At 34.7% G+C, this 18,636-nt stretch overlaps 3 protein-coding genes across 5 annotated transcripts; 1 reads left to right on the forward strand and 2 right to left on the reverse strand.

The window, feature by feature from the left end:
- The first annotated feature begins 3,406 nt into the window (after nucleotides 1-3,406).
- Nucleotides 3,407-6,062, forward strand: LOC135142233 (putative nuclease HARBI1). Of its 3 annotated transcripts, XM_064073909.1 has the most exons (3): nucleotides 3,407-4,326; nucleotides 5,657-5,711; nucleotides 5,794-6,062. In XM_064073909.1, exons 1-2 carry the CDS (start codon nucleotides 3,447-3,449, stop codon nucleotides 5,695-5,697), a joined length of 921 nt encoding a protein of 306 aa, XP_063929979.1. In that variant the 5' UTR covers nucleotides 3,407-3,446; the 3' UTR covers nucleotides 5,698-5,711; nucleotides 5,794-6,062. The 3 variants fall into 3 exon arrangements, 2 of the variants coding, with proteins under 2 accessions (XP_063929979.1, XP_063929978.1); XM_064073908.1 differs by having other exon boundaries at nucleotides 5,657-6,062; XR_010282477.1 differs by having other exon boundaries at nucleotides 3,408-5,711.
- Nucleotides 5,790-6,850, reverse strand: LOC135142119 (t-SNARE domain-containing protein 1-like). Its single transcript, XM_064073784.1, has 5 exons — nucleotides 6,786-6,850; nucleotides 6,305-6,693; nucleotides 6,070-6,138; nucleotides 6,003-6,022; nucleotides 5,790-5,891 (listed from the first exon to the last, which is right to left on the reverse strand). Exons 1-5 carry the CDS (start codon nucleotides 6,797-6,799, stop codon nucleotides 5,790-5,792), a joined length of 594 nt encoding a protein of 197 aa, XP_063929854.1. The 5' UTR covers nucleotides 6,800-6,850.
- A 4,167-nt stretch (nucleotides 6,851-11,017) lies between these two features.
- On the reverse strand, nucleotides 11,018-15,988 carry LOC135141994 (rhythmically expressed gene 5 protein). Its single transcript, XM_064073626.1, has 3 exons — nucleotides 15,789-15,988; nucleotides 15,557-15,728; nucleotides 11,018-11,571 (listed from the first exon to the last, which is right to left on the reverse strand). Exons 1-3 carry the CDS (start codon nucleotides 15,885-15,887, stop codon nucleotides 11,177-11,179), a joined length of 666 nt encoding a protein of 221 aa, XP_063929696.1. The 5' UTR covers nucleotides 15,888-15,988; the 3' UTR covers nucleotides 11,018-11,176.
- Between the last annotated feature and the right edge of the window lie 2,648 nt (nucleotides 15,989-18,636).

Consider the following 18,636-nt stretch of genomic DNA (forward strand, 5'->3'; position numbering starts at 1 on the left):
ATTTCAAGTAGGGTCATAAACGGTGCCTGAGTCTGTGTCACAAAATTCACGACACCTTCCCTCCGGTCTCTTCTACCTCCGTGTTCTGGACAAACTTTACCTACTACTGCCTGCAGCCACAAAGGGTTCCGAAATAACCAGTCGTTTTGAAAGCCGGCCCTGTTAAATGTGAACAAGAAATGTTTAGAAGACGATTTATTGCTAACCGGTAAGCTTAGTGCGAACCACACAAAGGGGGTATTTATTTGCGGTCAACTACTTTTATGATGGTCATATAACCTTATAGCTTTTGGGCTACTATAGGTACATGTTACGATTTTTCGGTGTTCATGGTTCATGGTTGGTTCTAATACAATAGTGGCAGAAAATCTATTTACTCAGGCTCAACATCGTCTATTCGAAAACGAGAGGGCCTTACAGGTTTAATAATTTCTTACAAACTGAATTTGAATATTTATTCTTGAATTATTATTTTGATTTTGACGTATTTAGTTTTTGCCTAGTGTTTATTTCATGTGTTTTATTTTTGGTGAATTGAGCATTCGTTCTGTCCACGATTTAATTTTTGATACTCATTTTGATTCAGTGATAGAGTATGGCATAATTAAATTTTGTTTGTTTCCTTCTTTCCTTGTATTGCAATACTCATTTTGCTATCGTCAAAACTGGAGACTTAAACTATGTATAAGCGAAATAAAGACACAGAATCGCGTGACGGGGACGAAGTGGCAGGACCATACACTCAAATCGAGATATTTTCTCCTTGCCGTTTTCACGTGAATGTTTATCTGCAATACTGGATTTTCAACATCAGTGAATCAGGTCGTGTATAATATTAATAAATAAAAATAAAAATAAAAGCGAAATAGACACAAGAAACACACCGACAACACGATATCTCAAATTGAAATGATGTCATACTAAGTGTACGACAACCAGTTTTATTAAGTAGTTTAAAATTTAAGCTGCGTAAATCCGACCGGGTGCACGTTCTCGCCAAACATCCCTTGAGCAATAGTATTCCAGCTCTGAAAAATCACGTGAAGATGACGCACTTTTACAACTCCAGAGCTTAGGCATTGATTAAATACATACAGATAGACACATCTTATTATTTGGAGCGAACAGGCCGAAGGCCGGCGAATAAGAGATGGTGCACCAACATTTGGCCGTCAAACGCCGTCGAATAGCTTAGATCCCAACCCAATCGCGCGCATAGGCAACCCCCATAACAGCAACAAAACGATTCTTAAATCTACCACTCGATAGAGGGAATCTCAAAGAAAGCATTAAGATAATTTACAACGTTGCCAAATGAGCCTAACACAACCTTGCCGTTATTTCTAGTCAATTACATTTTATTTCATTTAGAAGTTTCTGATAAATATATGGGATGTAAGTAGTAAGGCGCATATTATGTAGTTGGCTACGTGGTCACTTTTGGATCCTGGTTATAACGGGTAAATAAATTAGCTTCCACCAGACATACTGTAGTTGGGGCCCGTCCTCCTATTGGGCAAAGGATTATACACTTGAAAATTAAAATTTTATTTCAATGCATATAATATTAGGCTGTATAACCATCAAGTTCTAAACAATATTAATGCATTGATAAGCCACATGTAGGTAGGTATATATAGGCTTGTAGCGGCACAATAACACATGGGTAAGCAGAGCAAAGATAAGTTGTCTTGCGGTGTAGCGGTCAGCATACCAGCCCGGAATGCTTGGAGACGTGGGTTCGAATCCCACCGAGGCACAACATTTTTCTCTGCTTACCTATATCGGTGAACTCCGACAGGCAACGCGCACGCAACATCCTTCTGCCACCGCCCTGTGCCCGCTGTGTTCGGGGTCCGCAGCACCGCCAGGGTTCGAACAACGACCGTAAGAGTGGTAGGGGCGACGCCAGCATCTATCTCCTTCGCACCCCAGCACGACCGCGCGCTGTGTCGCTGGGGCGGGGAGTACTGTAGCGGCACAATAACACATGGGTAAGCAGAGCAAAGATAAGTTGTCTTGTGGTGTAGCGGTCAGCATACCAGCCCGGAATGCTTGGAGACGTGGGTTCGAATCCCACCGAGGCACAACATTTTTCTCTGCTTACCTATAGGCTAATAATATACCACATAAACCACAAGTTTAAGAATGTTAACCATAAATGTTAATATATAAATTGTTATTTATTATTTTTTATTATCTATACTTATATAATAAAGCTGAAGCTTTTGTTTATTTGAACACGCTAATCTCAGAAACTACTGGTTCAAATTCAAAAAATCTTTTTGTGTTGGATAGTCCATGTATCATATCTACATATAGGCTATATAACATCACGTTACGATCATTAGGAGCGAAGTAGCAATGAAAAATTCGGAAAAACGGGAAAATTATTCCTCCTTTGACAGCTTCCGTTGCTTACGCTGCTTAAACGATTAAAGTTACGTAAAAATCATGTATGACGAAATTGTTCCTCTCTAAAAGTTCTAAAGAAACGTCCCCGACAGCATATGTCTATCTGTTAAGGTCGAGTCAGTGTAACCTTTTTTATGGTAATGAAATTTGTTCTAAAATAATAATGCATTATGTATAAAATTCTCGCGTCACAGTGTTTGTAACCCAACTTCTCCGAAATGGCTTGACCGATTTGTATGAAATTTTTTATGTATATTCGGTAGGTCTGACAATAGGTTGTAAACTATTTTTTAAACCCCTAAGTGATAAGGGTGGTCCACCCTAAAAAAATTGTGTCTATTTTTTGGACAAAATTTTTAATTTTTATTTTTTTAAGATTTGGCATCAAAAAATACACATAACCCTAAATTTTCACCTTTGTACCACCAACCCCCATTTTTTAATCGTCTATAAAATAAAAATCAATTGCTGTTCCTGTTAGTCTCGCTAACAAATCTAACCCCACTTGCGCCGGGTGCAAATCTAACTTGGAATTGACCCCTAAGGGGCCAATTCCAAGTTGGTGGCGCAAGTCACTGGTGCAGCGCAACTTTATAATGCTAATTTGGGTATCAAATGCTGGTTGCTAGGGGTGACGGAATAAACAAGCGCAATTTTTCGAGATAAATTGCGCCAACTTGCACTGCCTACTAGAGGTGCCGCAACTCCATGGTGCAAATTTCAATGGAAAGTTCGACAAAACTGCGTTTGTTGATTCCGTCACCCCTAGCAACCAGCATTTGATACCCAAGTTAGCATTATAAAGTTGCGCTGCACCAGTGACTTGCGCCACCAACTTGGAATTGGCCCCTTAGGGGTCAATTCCAAGTTAGATTTGCACCCGGCGCAAGTGGGGTCGCCATGGTGACGGCGCAATTCAGTTTGCGCCTAATTCAAAGTCAAATTCCGCGGTCAAATTGCACTCGTATTTTGCGCCACTCGATGGCGGTGGTGCATCTCAAATTTGTACCGGCGCAACCGTATGTCATCTTATGTGTGGGACGTGGGACATGGCGGCCGGTGCAAGACAAGGTTTAGCGGCTTTAGCTCTCGATTTGTTCGAAAATGATACTGAAAGTGATAGTGAGGATGGTGAAGAACGTGTACCGAGGAACGCCTTTCATATTCGGCAAATTTCCGAGAGGATTCTGTTTCAGCATACTAGGTTGAACAGAATTGTATTTGAGTATGTTTTAGGTTTAATTTCACCGGCTTTGACAAAAAACACGCGAAGTGGACGATACAAACATCTAACACCCATGCAAAAATTGTATGTGGCCCTTCAATTTTATGCCACAGGTTCATATCAATGGCTAGTAGCAAGCAGTGGCAATGTTTCACAACCCTCAGCATGTCGTATCATTGGAGAAGTTACTGAGGCTATTGTGGCTCTTGCGCCACAGTTTATACGTTTTCCCAACGCTGAAGACTACCTGGCAGTGAAACAAGCCTTCTACCAAATAGGACAGACCAAACACAGACGTGGATTTCCAAACGTTTTGGGTGCAATTGACTGTACTCACGTACGCATTCAAGCTCCAACAACTGCCCCAGAACAATACCTGAATCGTCATATTTACCACTCAATTATTGTACAACTTGTTGTCGGACCTGATTTAAAAATTTTTAACAGTGTTGCAGAATTTCCAGGTTCTAATCATGATTCGTATGTGTGGAGAAATTCAGCTGTTCGAGAAGCCTTAGCTGAAGGTAATTTTCCAGAAGGTTGGCTCATTGGGGATTCTGGATATCCACAGGAACCTTGGCTCATGACTCCTGTTGGCCATGTTAACACACCGCCTGAATTGTTATATAATTCTGTGCACATTTCCACTCGAAATCCAGTGGAAAGGACAAATGGAGTTCTAAAAAGTAGGTGGCGTGTTTTAGATTGTCCACTTAAATATTCTCCAGGGAAAGTGTGTCACATAACTACTGCATGTTGTGTTCTCCACAATATTTGCACTGAACATAACCTGGATGTAGAAGATTTACAAGAACATCCTCTGAATGATGAATTCCCATGTCAAGAGCCTCAAAATCTCCATTATGACCAAATTAAAAGACAACTGATTGCACAACATTTTACCTGATTTTGACATGTATCCTTTTTTATTTAACATTTGTGCTCATCTGCAATTGTAGGTTAAAATTTTGTATGTTGGTGACTTCTACAGCCCTTTTTTTCAAAATTTATTAATTTGTATCCTTTGCAAACACAAATTTTACTTCTAACTCTCATATTTTCAAATAACACCCCTTCCTTAACCTGGTGGGATTTTGTCAGCCTTTACAGGGTCCCACTAGATATTTCCACAATTGCTTGTTCCACACTGTTAAATTTAATACTTGCTTTTTTTTGCTAGTTCTATTAATAGCACGTTTTGGATTCATTTTATTCTGCAAGGATTAATTTCAAAATTTCCATTGTGGAAAGTAACCGAACTGACAAAAAAATTACAACTTAATTTTTAAACTAAATAAATAGAGATGTACCGACTGTAGGTCTGGCCGACTAACTGACTAGCCGATTGTTCGGCCAGTAAAAACCGACTAGTCGGCCGACTGTTCGGCTTTGCAAAAACCGGTTTATAAATGCGACAGGCAGTGTGTTTTTTTTTTTCTATTTCTCTGACTACCTTAAAAATTTGTTTTATTTTATAAAAGGAATAACTAAAGTTCCTTTGTTTTCCAAAAAATGTGTTAAAATTTGTTTGGATAATTTTAACATTTAATTTTTTGCAGTAACTCAGTACAAAAATAAAAAATAACACAATTTACATCCAGTTTATACAATATTTTAACTGAGATTAAGTTGATCGCGCATTTAACAAGGCCATTAGCAACGTCTCATTGGCGTAGAGTCGGTCACATGGTACTTTAACGCGAGGTTAAAAATTAAATCGCAATTAAATATTTAATTGAGGTTCTGTGAACCGGGTTTAATTGTTTTATATACTATTTTAATTTTAGTAAAAAAAGCCGACCGGTCAGCCACTAGTCGGTACATCCCTATAAATAAATAATTCAATAAATGATCAAAGTAACAAGTATATGATGTTTATTTAATGTGAATAATAACTAAATAAATAAATAATGAACAATCAAAAATTACTATAATTAGATAAAATATTTAATGTGAGGTTTTGGCTTTTTTTATTTTGAGGTTTTCCTCTAAAATTTCTACCTCTCTTTTTTTTAGAGCTACCAACTCTCTTATTCCTTCGGTTACCTGACTACTGAAGCTCTTGAATTCCGTAAGGATATCAGAGAGTAAAACATTCTGCTGTGTTTGCAGAGTGGTAGTTCTTTTAATTTCATCCAAAACCTGTGTTTTAGATTTTTTCTTTGGGACAGTTGGAGGTATCACAGGTGGTGCAGTGAGGGGTGCTGGCAGGATTGGCGAAACTGAAACTCTGGGAGGAGAGGAAGTAGGGCTAGGTCCAGTGGAACACATGTTATACTCTGTAAAAGGTGGAAATAATAAACTATTAATATATTTGCAAAGTAATTATGGTTATTTAAAAATGATATGTGTATATTATTACTGTATCGATGTTGAAACTATCTTGTTGTCTATTTATAAATAAAACTATTTTATAAACCTATACATACCTTCAGTGGGGCTTAATGAAATTTCAAGGTATGGTGGAGGGATCAGGAGAGGAGTTGGTTCGTTAACAACTAAAAAAAAGTACAAATAATGCAAGCAATTCAGTAAAAATAGATCTTTATTAACGTTTGTGTTAATAAATATACCTGTAAATGTTTTATTGAAGCATTTTTTTTACGTTTCAGTTGATAATAAATTAAGTAAAAGCATTTACATAATAATATCAAATATACTTACCCCTTTTTTGGAATGTATCAATTCCTCCAGCGATCCCCTCGATACTTTCTGTTCCAATGAATGAGATGATTTTTTGTTCCATCTCATTCAGAGGAGTTTCCTCGTTTTCGCCCCCACCGGTCTTTTTGGTACTTCTTTTAAAGGCATTCGCCTTTTGTTTTGTCCTGGTTTTAAGGTCTTTAAATTTCTTTTTTATGTCCTTCGTCGTGCGAACCACTGGTGCCACTGCGTTTACTGCCTCCACTACTTTCTCCCATGCCCTGTCCCGATGGTACTGTGTTAAAGTTGGACCTTGCAAAGCCCCAAACAAAAACTTGCTCCGCGCCTCAATTGCATCCACTAATGCTAGCAGCTCTGTTTTGGTAAAATTTTTACCTCTTGCTTTGATGCTACAATTAGCGATTTTGTGATTAATTTTAATATATGTGGTACCCATTACTTTTTAAAACTTGTCCGTGAAATAAAAGCATAAATTACTTACGATTTATTTGCCATGGTTTAATATTTTTAAATTCGAAATATGTAGCTGACGCTTGCGTACTCCTGCATTGACAGTTAAATTGACATTTGACAGAACAACCACACCCAATCAAAGTAAAATGCTGTGGCTAATGTTCCGCCGTTGCGCCTACATTGCGCGGGTGCAACTTTGTTACTTAGAATTTGGACGCAACTCGAGGCGCAACAAGGGCGCAAATCAGAGGTGCAAAGTTGCGCTGCGCCCATGATTTGCGCCCTGAACTTGGAATTGACCCCTTTTTAAGACTCAAAAACGGCTTGACCGATTTAAAAAATTTTTTATATTACGGGGATGGTTTATAAATGAAAAAAATAAGGATAACTTAAAAGAACAGTTAAAAAATAAAAAAATTCTAAAAATTGTGTATGGGAATCGCCACTTCGAATTAATTTCAATAGTTGGAGTTTCTGACGGACCTGTCGTCTAACTGACGTGTCATACAAAACTAATTCTTCCGTGCGATTGTGAAAAGTATAGTGCATTTCAAATCGTTCTTTGTTTTTTCGTAAAAAAAAAAACGACGTTTATTTTAAGAAAAGCCTTGGTTAAAGTGAATTTAATTACACATTGCGAAAGTTTCTTATTCATTTTGATCTGCCATTCTATTTACCTATATTCACTTTGTTGGTTTCGACAAAACCTCAAACTTTACCGTTATTCGAGGATTTAATTTGAAGTTTTCAATATTTTAAAATTCTCAAGACAAAATTTACAGATTTGATTGGCTGTGAAAATAATTCTGTGTCGTTATATGAAGTTCATTAAAATGCCGAGAAGACGACAAGCTCATATAGGTCCACGAAGTCAATCAAATGTGCGACGAACTTCCTCAGGTGCAAACCGCAATGATTTATTTCATGGGTAATTCGGATATGAAAGTTGATCAGCGTTGTGCTCATAATCAACATAATCAAACATTGAAGCGAGACATTGGGTGGTATCAATAAAACTGAGAAGATACTCATATTCGAAGTACGAAGTACCTATTCATTATTACTCTTATACCTATACCTGAGCATCTACTCTATGTACTGAGTACCTACTTGGAAACATTGTATCTCCCCGGACACAAACTGAACATCTACGCATTTTGTGAGCATTTAATCTAAAAATGAGCATCGGCGTGGCAAATAACTGAGCTGTCTGTAAAGCAGCTTAGAAAACGAGTAGGATCGTTGTAAGAGTGAATTTTAACTAAACATGGCGACTTTCATGAACGTGGAACGTCGTCAAAAGGTGCACTCAGTTTGAAAAACACATTAGGAGCAGGAATATCGAAAACTTTTCATGTAATTAACTTTTATTTATGCATAAATTGTGCAGTGCGTTTTTTCACTGGCCATAGAGATTCCCATCTCAAGGTGTCTACCCCATACTAACTTATATTTTGGTGACTCGATTTTTGCCTTGATGGTTGAACACTGTCACTGTTGTCCTTTTTTGTTGTATTGAGATGCTACTTGAGCATCATCTGTTACTTACTGAAGTATTAGTTTCATCTAGAAAAACTAGAAATATTTTGATTTGATATTCGAGTAGATACTTCGTATTTCGTGTATGAGCATCTACTGAGTTTTATTTATATCAACGATTGTCAAAAAATTGATCGAACGTTGTTTCGACAGAACTTCCTTCGCACCAAAAGTATAATGAAACATATTCAGCATTTTCGAGTTGAGTCTTTTCTTTACACAATTTTGTGATAACCTAATCAACATTTACTATCAACACGTATACCACCTTGGATTGGTGCATTGTAATACTAAAAATAACTGTATTGTATTCCCAAAATTATCTGCGAAAATCGAGTGAGCCATTCCATCAATTTTTGGGGGGAATAAATAAATATTCTTAACAATTTACCATGCTCACAATAACTTTAAAACGTCTGCAAGATCTCAAAGTATTCATTTCTGCAACGCTTGAGTTATTACTAAAATAAAATGACTGATCCAAATATTTTTTTGAGTCACTCTAAAAGCAAATCCAAAAAATATGAATGCAATGATAAATTACGAAAATATACTGATGATATTTTGCACATTTTAGATAGGATTTATTCGGCAAAATCTTGAGATGACGTCTTCAAGTTTTTGGGCTTGATAAACAGATATATTTTGATTGAAAACCACCCATGTGAAACAGTAACTTCAAAACGTCTACAATATTTCAAAATTCAGTTTTGCAATTCTTGATTCAATCAATAAAATAAACTGACTCAGTGATTAATTTTTTTGAGACACCCCCTATAAGCAAAACTAAAAAATATGAATGGAATGATAAATCACAAGTATAGTCTCATCCTATTTTGGACATTTTAGATATTCATTTGGCAAAATTTTGGGCTGACGTCATCAATGTTTTGGAGGGGATAAGTAAATATATTTTGAATAAAAATGTATCATATGTTTAAAACATCTGCAAGATTTATAAGCATTCGATTTTGCAAATTCAAAATTAAATTGTAGGTGAAACGAAGTTCACGGGGTCAGCTAGTTATTTTATAAAATTTAAAATAACATTTACTATGTACATTGCTGGCGGGGATGATTAGATAAATTTTGATTGGCTTTTCCTCTACTTTTGCAGTTATTGGATTACAACTATGTGGTAGTGAGTATTTGACAATTACATACTTGACGCACTCATTTACGCCCAGATTCTCTCAGATTCCGAAAAGAAACAATTTTGGTCAGTTGTCATGTTCTGACCCAGTTAACTCGTGTGACCAACATGTAAAAAATTATTGGTTTTAGTGTCAGTTTCCTCGTCAAGTTCTGGATTTGTGTAATATAGACGGTAATTTTTCACACTACTTACGTTCTGGAAACGCCTCAAATTACAAAAAGGATCAGTTTCCGTGTTCTAACGACTATAAATTTTGCTTCAAGTATTCTAAGTTTTAGAACAACACGACCATGGAAGTGCAGAAACTCTAAACGAATTTTTAGTGTTCCACATAGTTAGTCTTCCAGATACATCCACATGTGCAAAAATCGTCTCAAATTACGCAATCAAAAGTCAGTGTGCAAGATAGTTTAACTTCTGGTGGTTTAGTTTCATCGTTGCATGCATTTTTAAAGTAAAAATAATCTTTAGTAATTAAATAATTGACCTAAACTAAATAATAAGCATCGAGGATATTAATGTGTGGACTGTTAAATAAATCTCAATATTTTCGAAAATAATTTTCTTCATCGACATAAATTTTTTAAGGATTCGTAATCCCTGCAACGGTGATTAGATTGTTATTGTTTTTTTTTAATTATTATTGTTTATTATGTGTATCTTGTCTATAGTATCGTTTGTGTTATATTTTTTGTAAGTTTATATTTAAGGTTTGTAAATAATTTCCTTGCCATTTCTTTTCTATAAGCCTCAATTCTATCAATTACAATCCAAGGCGAACCAATACTTTACAATTGCTACGACCCCATCCACCCTTCATAACCAGGTCATAAAATTTTAGTGGATACAAAAATAACGTTCTGAATATGTTCTTTTTATTTAAAACTTGTACAAACATGAAAGTGAAAAATAAAATCAAAACGTATTATACCTACGAGTTTTGTTTACAAAATTTGTTCTTTTGGTACAAATTGGTATAATATGTCTTTAATTAGGCATTCCTCTTTATTATGAAATTGTACGACAGATTTTTTAAACATTTTATTGACGACAATTCAAAACTAAACAAGATATTAAAATAAATCCTGAATTTAAAGCACGCAGGTGTTTTTTCATAATACTCGTAAATGCGAAGATCCTGATTAGAAAAATTCACTTTCATACATTACTATTGCAGCGCAGAAGCAAAACACTAAATTTCCAGGAAAAGTAATAATTCCAAATGTAAATAGTGTGAGCCAGAAAATATATGACCACGATAACATGCATAATTTATTTTTGAAAAGCACATACCGCAGATCTCAAAGCTTTTAACAAAAAAGACTGAACATAATTTCAGTCTAACGACTCTAACCCCGACTTTATAGCAGACAAAAAGTATACCATGCAACGTCATTGCCTTGTCAATCACCGACTCTTAAACAGAGGTTCATCAGACAATGGCCTTGTCATGCTGATGTCATCAATCATTCCAAAAGCATTTTTTCAAACTATCTCCAATGATTCATCAATTCATGAATACATTAAACTAATGAAATATTGATCGAAGGCTATAAAAAAACTCCTAAAAGTGAAACATCTATTTCTAATAAATCACATAGTGTACAAAGAGCAACCACCCATATATGGGTCAGAGGGCTATACCCCCACGATCACACTGATCAAAAATAAATAAATAAAAACAATAAATAAACACACAATAAATACACACATATCACAACAGATTACAAGCTAGGGATTTTTACTTTGGACAGCTGGTACTGCCGTAAATCCTCATCGTGTGGGGCCTGACTGGCCCCTTCTCGTACTGGCCTCCCGTCGGGGTAAACTTTTATTTCAAAAGGCGCCCCGGTAGTGGTAGGATAAGCCTGTTGGAATTTGGTGTAGGCTCCGTTTTTGCCAACATTTTGTGTGGGGTAAGTATACAGGGGCGTACCGGACTGGATCGTATAGACGAAACCTTTGGGTGGAGACACCCGGTATACGTTGTCGATTTTGGCGGAGGCGGCTCCATACTCCCCGAACGACTCGTCTTCGTAGCTGTTGGGTTTGGTAGTAGTTGAGGGGCGGGGGTTGGTGGTTTTCATCATCTCGTGGCCTTCCATCATGGAGTCCCAAACTGCGTAATTGTTAATAAATTTTTATAGTGTTTAATTATTTCTATGGCATCATAGGCGTGCTATCATTGTGAGAGATGCTGAGATTTATTTGTAAGCGCCTTGCAACACAAAAATTCCACAAGTTAAGACTTATTTCTTCCCACAATTTATTTATTTATAATGATCAAGCCGTCAAAATTCAGAAAAAAACGATATTTTAACAGTGATTTTATGTTTGTAACTAAAAAGATCTAATGTACAGGTCTCAAAGAAGATTAAACAATCATACGCAAATTGAAAATTTAAAACATGTTACAATATGATATTATTAAATTGAATGCGTGGAAACGCACTATAGATAAAAAAATTATTAAACTTTCACGACCTGCTGCATAATGTTTTCTGCGTTTTACTTATTATAATTAATAATTTAATTTGTGAGTTAAGCAGACGTGAACACAAGTTACTTTTTCGTTTCGCTGGTTTCTATTTTAAACATGAAAAATAGAAACTTGAATCTCTTCTTCTGGAAAAAACTAAGCACTTAATGTAAGATTCTAATAATTGAAAAATAGTAAACAGTCTTAAAAATGATTAATAAGTACAAAGTCATTCATTTTTCTGTTATGTCAAAGCAGTGATTATAATCGACGTTGCAAATTTGTGATGTATGTTGCATTATTAAAGACTAAATTTCCGGTGGTAGGTTGTTCGAACAATCATTTTTAGACACTGTATAATTTTCACTATTTTTAAATTTCTCTTTAAGGAAATTACGACACGGAAAACTACAACAGAACTGTCTATATTGAAACATTATTAGATCACGTTTTGACATCCTGTGAATGTGATTATATTATTTTAAGTTGTATGTGTAAGTGTGTGTGCGTACATGGTTTTGTAAAGACAAACAAATTACCTACGCGTACTTTGTTTTGGTTTCACTGACACATATTTTTTTTTAATTTATAAACTGGTTTATTAGTTGATTCTTACTTGTATCTGTTGCACCTATATATATTTAATTATTTGACGTAATATAAAAGTGACAAAAAAAAAACAAATCCTAAAAAACAGGAACCTCATTTGAATCATTATTACTATTATTCTTTGAAATTAGTCTACTTCTAATGTTATGAATAAAAAAATATTATTACGTCACAACTCTGAAAATGTCAACCAAGCGTATTCGATTCGACTTTTTTTATTTTCATTTTTGCGGTTTATGCAATCAGTCTGTATCGCAATAACTATTTATCTTTTCTTTTGAAGTAAACATAAAACAAAAACACTTGCTAACACCGAAGATTCCAATATCACAATGGTTATGCGTCAAAAACTGGGAAAGTTCCGTCCAATCTGCTACTAAATATTTAAATTATTATATTTATTAGTATGCAATTTTAATAATATTCTTTACTATTTAGGACAATTTTAACACGTTAAAAATTTAAATAAAATTCAAAAAACAGTTTTCCCATATTTTATTATATTTCCTTTATCCTTAAATAAAGTGTTTTTTAGGAACATGGCTTCATCGATTTTTAGTGGGGATATAATTGTTTTAGATTTACAGTGTAACGCCATTATAATGTTACTGTCGTATCAGAATTTTAAAGAAGTTACATGAACAATTCCTGACAAAAATTGATAAAATAAATCAATTTTTGTGTGAACAGAGATGATGTCAGCAATTTTTTGGAAGGTATAAATTAATAAATAATCTTTATATGTATAATACCAATGATGTCATAATTCTACAGAAATTAGTTGAATCATTATAAATAAATAGGTTCAAATGTCACTTTTTAATATAATCTGTTTATTTTTTATAACACTGACAGATATTTTATTCGAAAATGATGTTCATATTTCTATCAAAATAAAGATAAAAATGCATTATTTTGCAACAATCTTTTACCAAATGATACAAAAAAAATGCACCTTCTTGAGTTTCCAGTGTTGTAATTCCTTTGTTTAGTATTCAAAAGTAAAATACAATGCTACAAAGTTAAGTTAATTTGGGTAAGTTGAAATATTATTTTTTAAGTGGAGCAAAATTAAAAAAAAATAACACTTGAGAACAGTGGCGGCGTAAAGGGGTGACAACGACAATTCACTCGCAGAGCCAGAAAATGCTTACAGAAGAATCAGTCCGCAAAAAAAATCGGGACGGCAGACAGACCGACCGTCAGACGGACAGACGGAAACGAAGGTGGAAAAACTGTAAAAGCAGAGTCGGCCGACGGACTTCATGACAATACTTCTTAATATTATGCCTTTTTGTTCATAATATACACAGCCATCTTTTCAGAACAAGAAGGTTAAAACATGGTTAAAATGGTTTATGCAAGGAAATATGGGTTTTGGAATTATGGGGCGGAGCCTACGCTTTTTTTTCTTAATATGTGTAGACTTATTTCGACAACAACGGAGTTTATAAATGACAATTTTCAATTCTAAAAGCAACGTTAGCGGGCGGGAACAGTTACTGCAACGGTAAGTATATAAATCTCATTGCTAACGTCATCAAAAAAAATGTTCATAGAATCTGACCAAAATCTACCATAAATTTTCTGCAGAGGACATAATTTTGGAAATTTTACGACTGAGGAGTCACTTGGAAGCCGCCAGCATTTCTTCCCAAGAAGCGGTTCAGTGGACTACAATGGAGCTTCTCAGATTCATCGTAAAATGGGGCTATTCTGAGTGTGTTCCGAGTCTAGCGATTTGTCTAAGATTTTTGTAGCCATTTGTTTCGGTGGCTTCATGTGAAAGAAGCTTTTCAAAATTGAAATTGATAAAATCGTGCTTAAGGTCCACAGTGAACTAAGCGCGACTAAACAATCTTTCCACTTTATCAATTGAAAAAGAGAGGAAATAACGTCATAGACAATTTTGCCAAAATAAAGACCCGTAAGCATGTTTGGTACTTGTTGTTTTATTATATGGGGGGTGGGGTGCTCAATAGAAAACCGGAAAACCGCTCTAGGTGCCAAACCACACCGCCACTACTTGAGATGCGTCAATTCAAGTGTTGTCTTTTTGATAATATTGTCTATTCAAAAAATTTATAGAACCAAAAACCACATCAAAGCGATTTGTAGTGCACTCAAATTCCTCTTAAGCAGCTGTAAAGGTCAAAACTGATTTCTTAATTAACGTTTCTGGCACGATGTCATCAAATTTCTAGAGAGGATAAATAAACAAATTTTTTGTTTACGTTTTGTCATAAATTTGAAAATTTAATTACGAATGTATTATTATTAAAAACAGTACAAAACTCGTTAGAATGAAATTAAAAATTTTTGCTATATGTTTCACCTCTTGAAATATTATGTAAAGTAAAATAATGAGTCAAAACTGTAACAAAAATTGCATAACAAGTTCAAGTCGGGTATTTTTAAAGGAGATTGTGATGTTTTACCATATTTACGACAATCTCAAAAGACACTCAATCTGCTCCTGACAAAACGTCTTTTCCTCATTGGCGTATTCTACGTTACTTTCCCTATCTGTTTAACAAGTGATTAATTATTTGTAGTTAAAGCGTCGGTTTTTTTTTCTAAGTACATATAATTATGTTATTACAAAGAGGTTGTATTTTATTGACATTGTATAACAATAATACTGTTTGTTTTTCACTATCTTATTTAGTTTTGCTAAGTGATTATCACTTAATTTCAATGTTTGCTGAAAAATTAGCCAAATCAACTCAACATCAAATATCGCATTTTCAAGGATATCTGACTGGAACGTGCGGTGATTAAAAAAAGTTTAATACAAAATTTAAATGAAAACTGTTGACTTACGAAACATTATAATAACACAATTAATTTATTTTTACAACGTTGAATTCTTATAGTTTTTTAAATGTTCTGCGCCTTTTAAAAATAAACCAAGTTTTAATAATGTGTGTACATAAAGTTAATCTAGCATCTCCTGCAATTATTACAGCTACGCCCTCGATTATTTATTTATTTACTCATTTTCCCCATAACTTACTTATATCGTTCGCCCCCCTCTGGTACGGGTCCATCACGTCCAAATGGTCCTCCGGCATGTCCTTGAGCTTGCCAAGGCCGTACTTCAGCAACTCCTTGTTGCAGTTGGCCATGGTCGACTTGCCACAGAACTCATCGACCTGATTGGCGAACATCGAGTACAAGTAGGACATCTATCAATAGACGAAATTAAAAATAAACGCATTTCCTTTTTATCAATTTCTTGCACTCACTTTCTCTTCTTTGCTCAAAAACTCCCACATCGGGATGGCCGAGGAGTTGACCGAACTGAGGTAACAACAAAAGCACAGCAACACGAGAAACTTGTTCATTGTGATGTAGAAAGTGGAACACTCGGTATATGTGAGGCGCGTCTTCGCTCGTACGTGTACGTTTCGGTTGTGTGCGGTCGGCGCTTCGTTCACTTGTTTTATAGGGGATCAATGACGTCATTATCCGCATTCTTTGCGACGCTTTGCCGGCCGGGGAATCCGTTTTTGTTTTGGTGATGCTGTGGTGCTTTGGAAGTTTTCAAAGATGAGTGTTAGAGAATTTCTATTTTTAGGAAGAGTTGTGGCGGAAGAAAAAATCTTCTGTGGTGTACGCGTTTTAATTGAAGTAGCGGTTATTTGATTATAATTTTTGAGGTATTTATCTACGAATAAAAAAAAATAGAATGAAAGGAGTCCTTAAAAAATTAGTCCCAAAACTTACAGCAATATCTAGGCTCATTTTTTAGACATCGCAGTTGTATTTCTACTACAACTATTACTACTAATAGTAATAGTAAGAATTAATGTTTACCGTTTGCAAAACAGGTTTCGAAAATTTGCTTTGCACTGCTCACTAATTTGTTTTCGTTGTAATAAAATTACCGACAGGAATAATATTGGCACTCACCAAAATGACTGGTCTACCACGTTCTGCAGCGATTCCCCTCTTTTGCTCACTAACAAATGTATAAATACTGCAAAAATCTCAAAATTTATATTATATTAAAAAAAAACAAATTGGATTAAAAATGCAAGAGTGTAATTTAATGAGAATTCGAAAAATAACCAAATTTTTGTTTTATGAGTTATGCTTTAGAAATAAAGTAGAAGTTTTTAGATTATGCTGTTACAATTGTGAACTTTATTTTTTAACAATATTATAAAATCGGATAAAAACTGAGCATATAAAAAGGATAACGATAAAAAAAAACAAAAGAATATAATTTGACAAAATCAAATAATTAATTGAAAAATGTTGACTATCTGTAAAAACTTACACGAGTACCTACAGTTAAAGTGTTCTTTCAAAATAAACATGAAATAGCTATTGGTATTTAAAAAATATAGACGACGTCACAACGTTGACAGCATCAACCAAAAATGTATGAATTTACTCCCAAACTTAAAACCACTAATTATTTTGCATCGTTTTAACTTTTAACTTAGAAAAAATTGGGTTTCCATTCAAAAAAATTAAGTTATTTATTAACACCTAAGTCAAAACCGAAATACTAAAGATAGAACGCCAAGAAATATAAAAATACGAGTATTTGAGAACCAATGACTTATAGAGATCGACTGCAGAATTCAAAGTGGGCATAGAGGTAATTATAAATAGAAAGACACCTTGAAAAGTAAGAAAAATATTAACACGAGCAACAAATTGAAGATACTTATGTAGAGTGGCTATACGAACAGTAGCGATATATCAGAAATCAGCCTGAGGAGGACGCAAAAAGATAAGTTAACAATATTTGAAAGAACGATTGTGAGATGAATCTATGAACCAAAAAAAAAAAATAAGTGAAGGAGAATTTCGTAAAATAGTGAACTTAAGTGACAGAACATATTAGGAGGAGAAGAATTGTGAAAGTCATGAAAGCCCAAAGATTGCGATGATATGGATAGGTTCGAAGGATGAGAGAAAACAAGGAAGTGAAAAAGATCACCTTGTGGAGGCTAAACATCACAAGAGGAAGAGGAAGGCTGAGGTAGACAGATCAAGTAATAGCAAATATTAAACATACAAAGATGGAGAGAGAAAATCAAGACATGGAGAAGAATAACACAAGAAACAAAATACAACAGCAGATTATAACGAAAAAAGTTAGAAGCAATGTAGAGCAACTCGTCAAGTCGACACAAAAATAAGTTCATGTATACCCTACATTCCTACATATTAATCAAAACCAAATGAATACTACTTTTTGTTACTTACTTATTGTTTAAAGATCGTCCTCTTTTGCCACATAATACATCGCTTCGTAAGCGTGGCAGGTGGCTCAGTTGAACTTTTTGCATTGCATTCGGAAGTTCCGGGTACGAATCCGGGCACTCCCAACTTTTTTTGCCCATCAAATCAAGAACACCACTTCCAATTTTGGCGGCAATAATGTGACAATAAGATATTTATTAGACGTTATTGTGTGTTGGTAACACTGCAGTTATCCGTGCGCTTAATAATGCATTCATAATTTTCTATCGTTACATAATATGATACATCAACCGACGCATTGGATAAAACTAAAGTGTGATATATAACATGAATGTAGAAAAAAGTCTCCACAGGAATCTCTAATGGAACTCAACCGTGTGATTTGCTTATCGACGAAGTGACCATGGCGCCCAGATATAAACCATTTCAGTGGCGGAGCATTGGAGAAGGTACCATTTTATAACCAGCGGGCGGCAAACATTTTTTTTAGTTAAAATAAATTTAATAAAATCAATCACTCTTTCATTTTTTATTGATCACCCCACCTCATTTTCTCGAACATGTGAGAATACGCTCGTCTTTATAACAATAAAATAATGATAAGGTAAGTATTATAATAATAACATTCAGAATATTTTATTCAATTGAAGCTTATTAATAATTTTAGTCATCTATTTTGATGGAATAAACTCATTCAAATCAAACAAATGTCTACGTGACATTCTTCCGTTCTATAAACAAACAATTTAAACACTACCCATATTGCTGAGGACCACATATATTTTTACAAATATATTGTACAATGTCGGTTTATCCGGATATGCATCAGAGCCCCGAAGTTAATGGACTCCTTCTGTCTAAATGTAACGGAAA

Source organism: Zophobas morio, unplaced genomic scaffold (assembly GCF_036711695.1).
Source record: "Zophobas morio isolate AGI-343-1 ecotype UQ-CSIRO unplaced genomic scaffold, CSIRO_AGI_Zmor_V1 ptg000046l, whole genome shotgun sequence".
NCBI lineage: Eukaryota > Metazoa > Arthropoda > Insecta > Coleoptera > Tenebrionidae > Zophobas > Zophobas morio.

Excerpts from the sequence above, each read along its gene's own strand:
- LOC135142233 (XM_064073908.1), top strand. The coding sequence starts at position 3,447 with ATGTGTGGGACGTGGGACATGGCGGCCGGTGCAAGACAAGGTTTAGCG. Across the intron at positions 4,327-5,656 it reads GACAAATGGAGTTCTAAAAA|AGCTACCAACTCTCTTATTC; the intron begins GTAGGTGGCGTG and ends TCTTTTTTTTAG.
- LOC135142119 (XM_064073784.1), bottom strand. Across the intron at positions 6,023-6,069 it reads TTCATTAAGCCCCACTGAAG|ATAGTTTCAACATCGATACA; the intron begins GTATGTATAGGT and ends ATAGACAACAAG. Across the intron at positions 5,892-6,002 it reads ATAGTTTCAACATCGATACA|CCCTACTTCCTCTCCTCCCA; the intron begins GTAATAATATAC and ends CACTGGACCTAG.
- LOC135141994 (XM_064073626.1), bottom strand. The coding sequence starts at position 15,887 with ATGAACAAGTTTCTCGTGTTGCTGTGCTTTTGTTGTTACCTCAGTTCG. Across the intron at positions 15,729-15,788 it reads TTTTGAGCAAAGAAGAGAAA|ATGTCCTACTTGTACTCGAT; the intron begins GTGAGTGCAAGA and ends GTCTATTGATAG. Across the intron at positions 11,572-15,556 it reads GAGGGGGGCGAACGATATAA|TTTGGGACTCCATGATGGAA; the intron begins GTAAGTTATGGG and ends ACAATTACGCAG.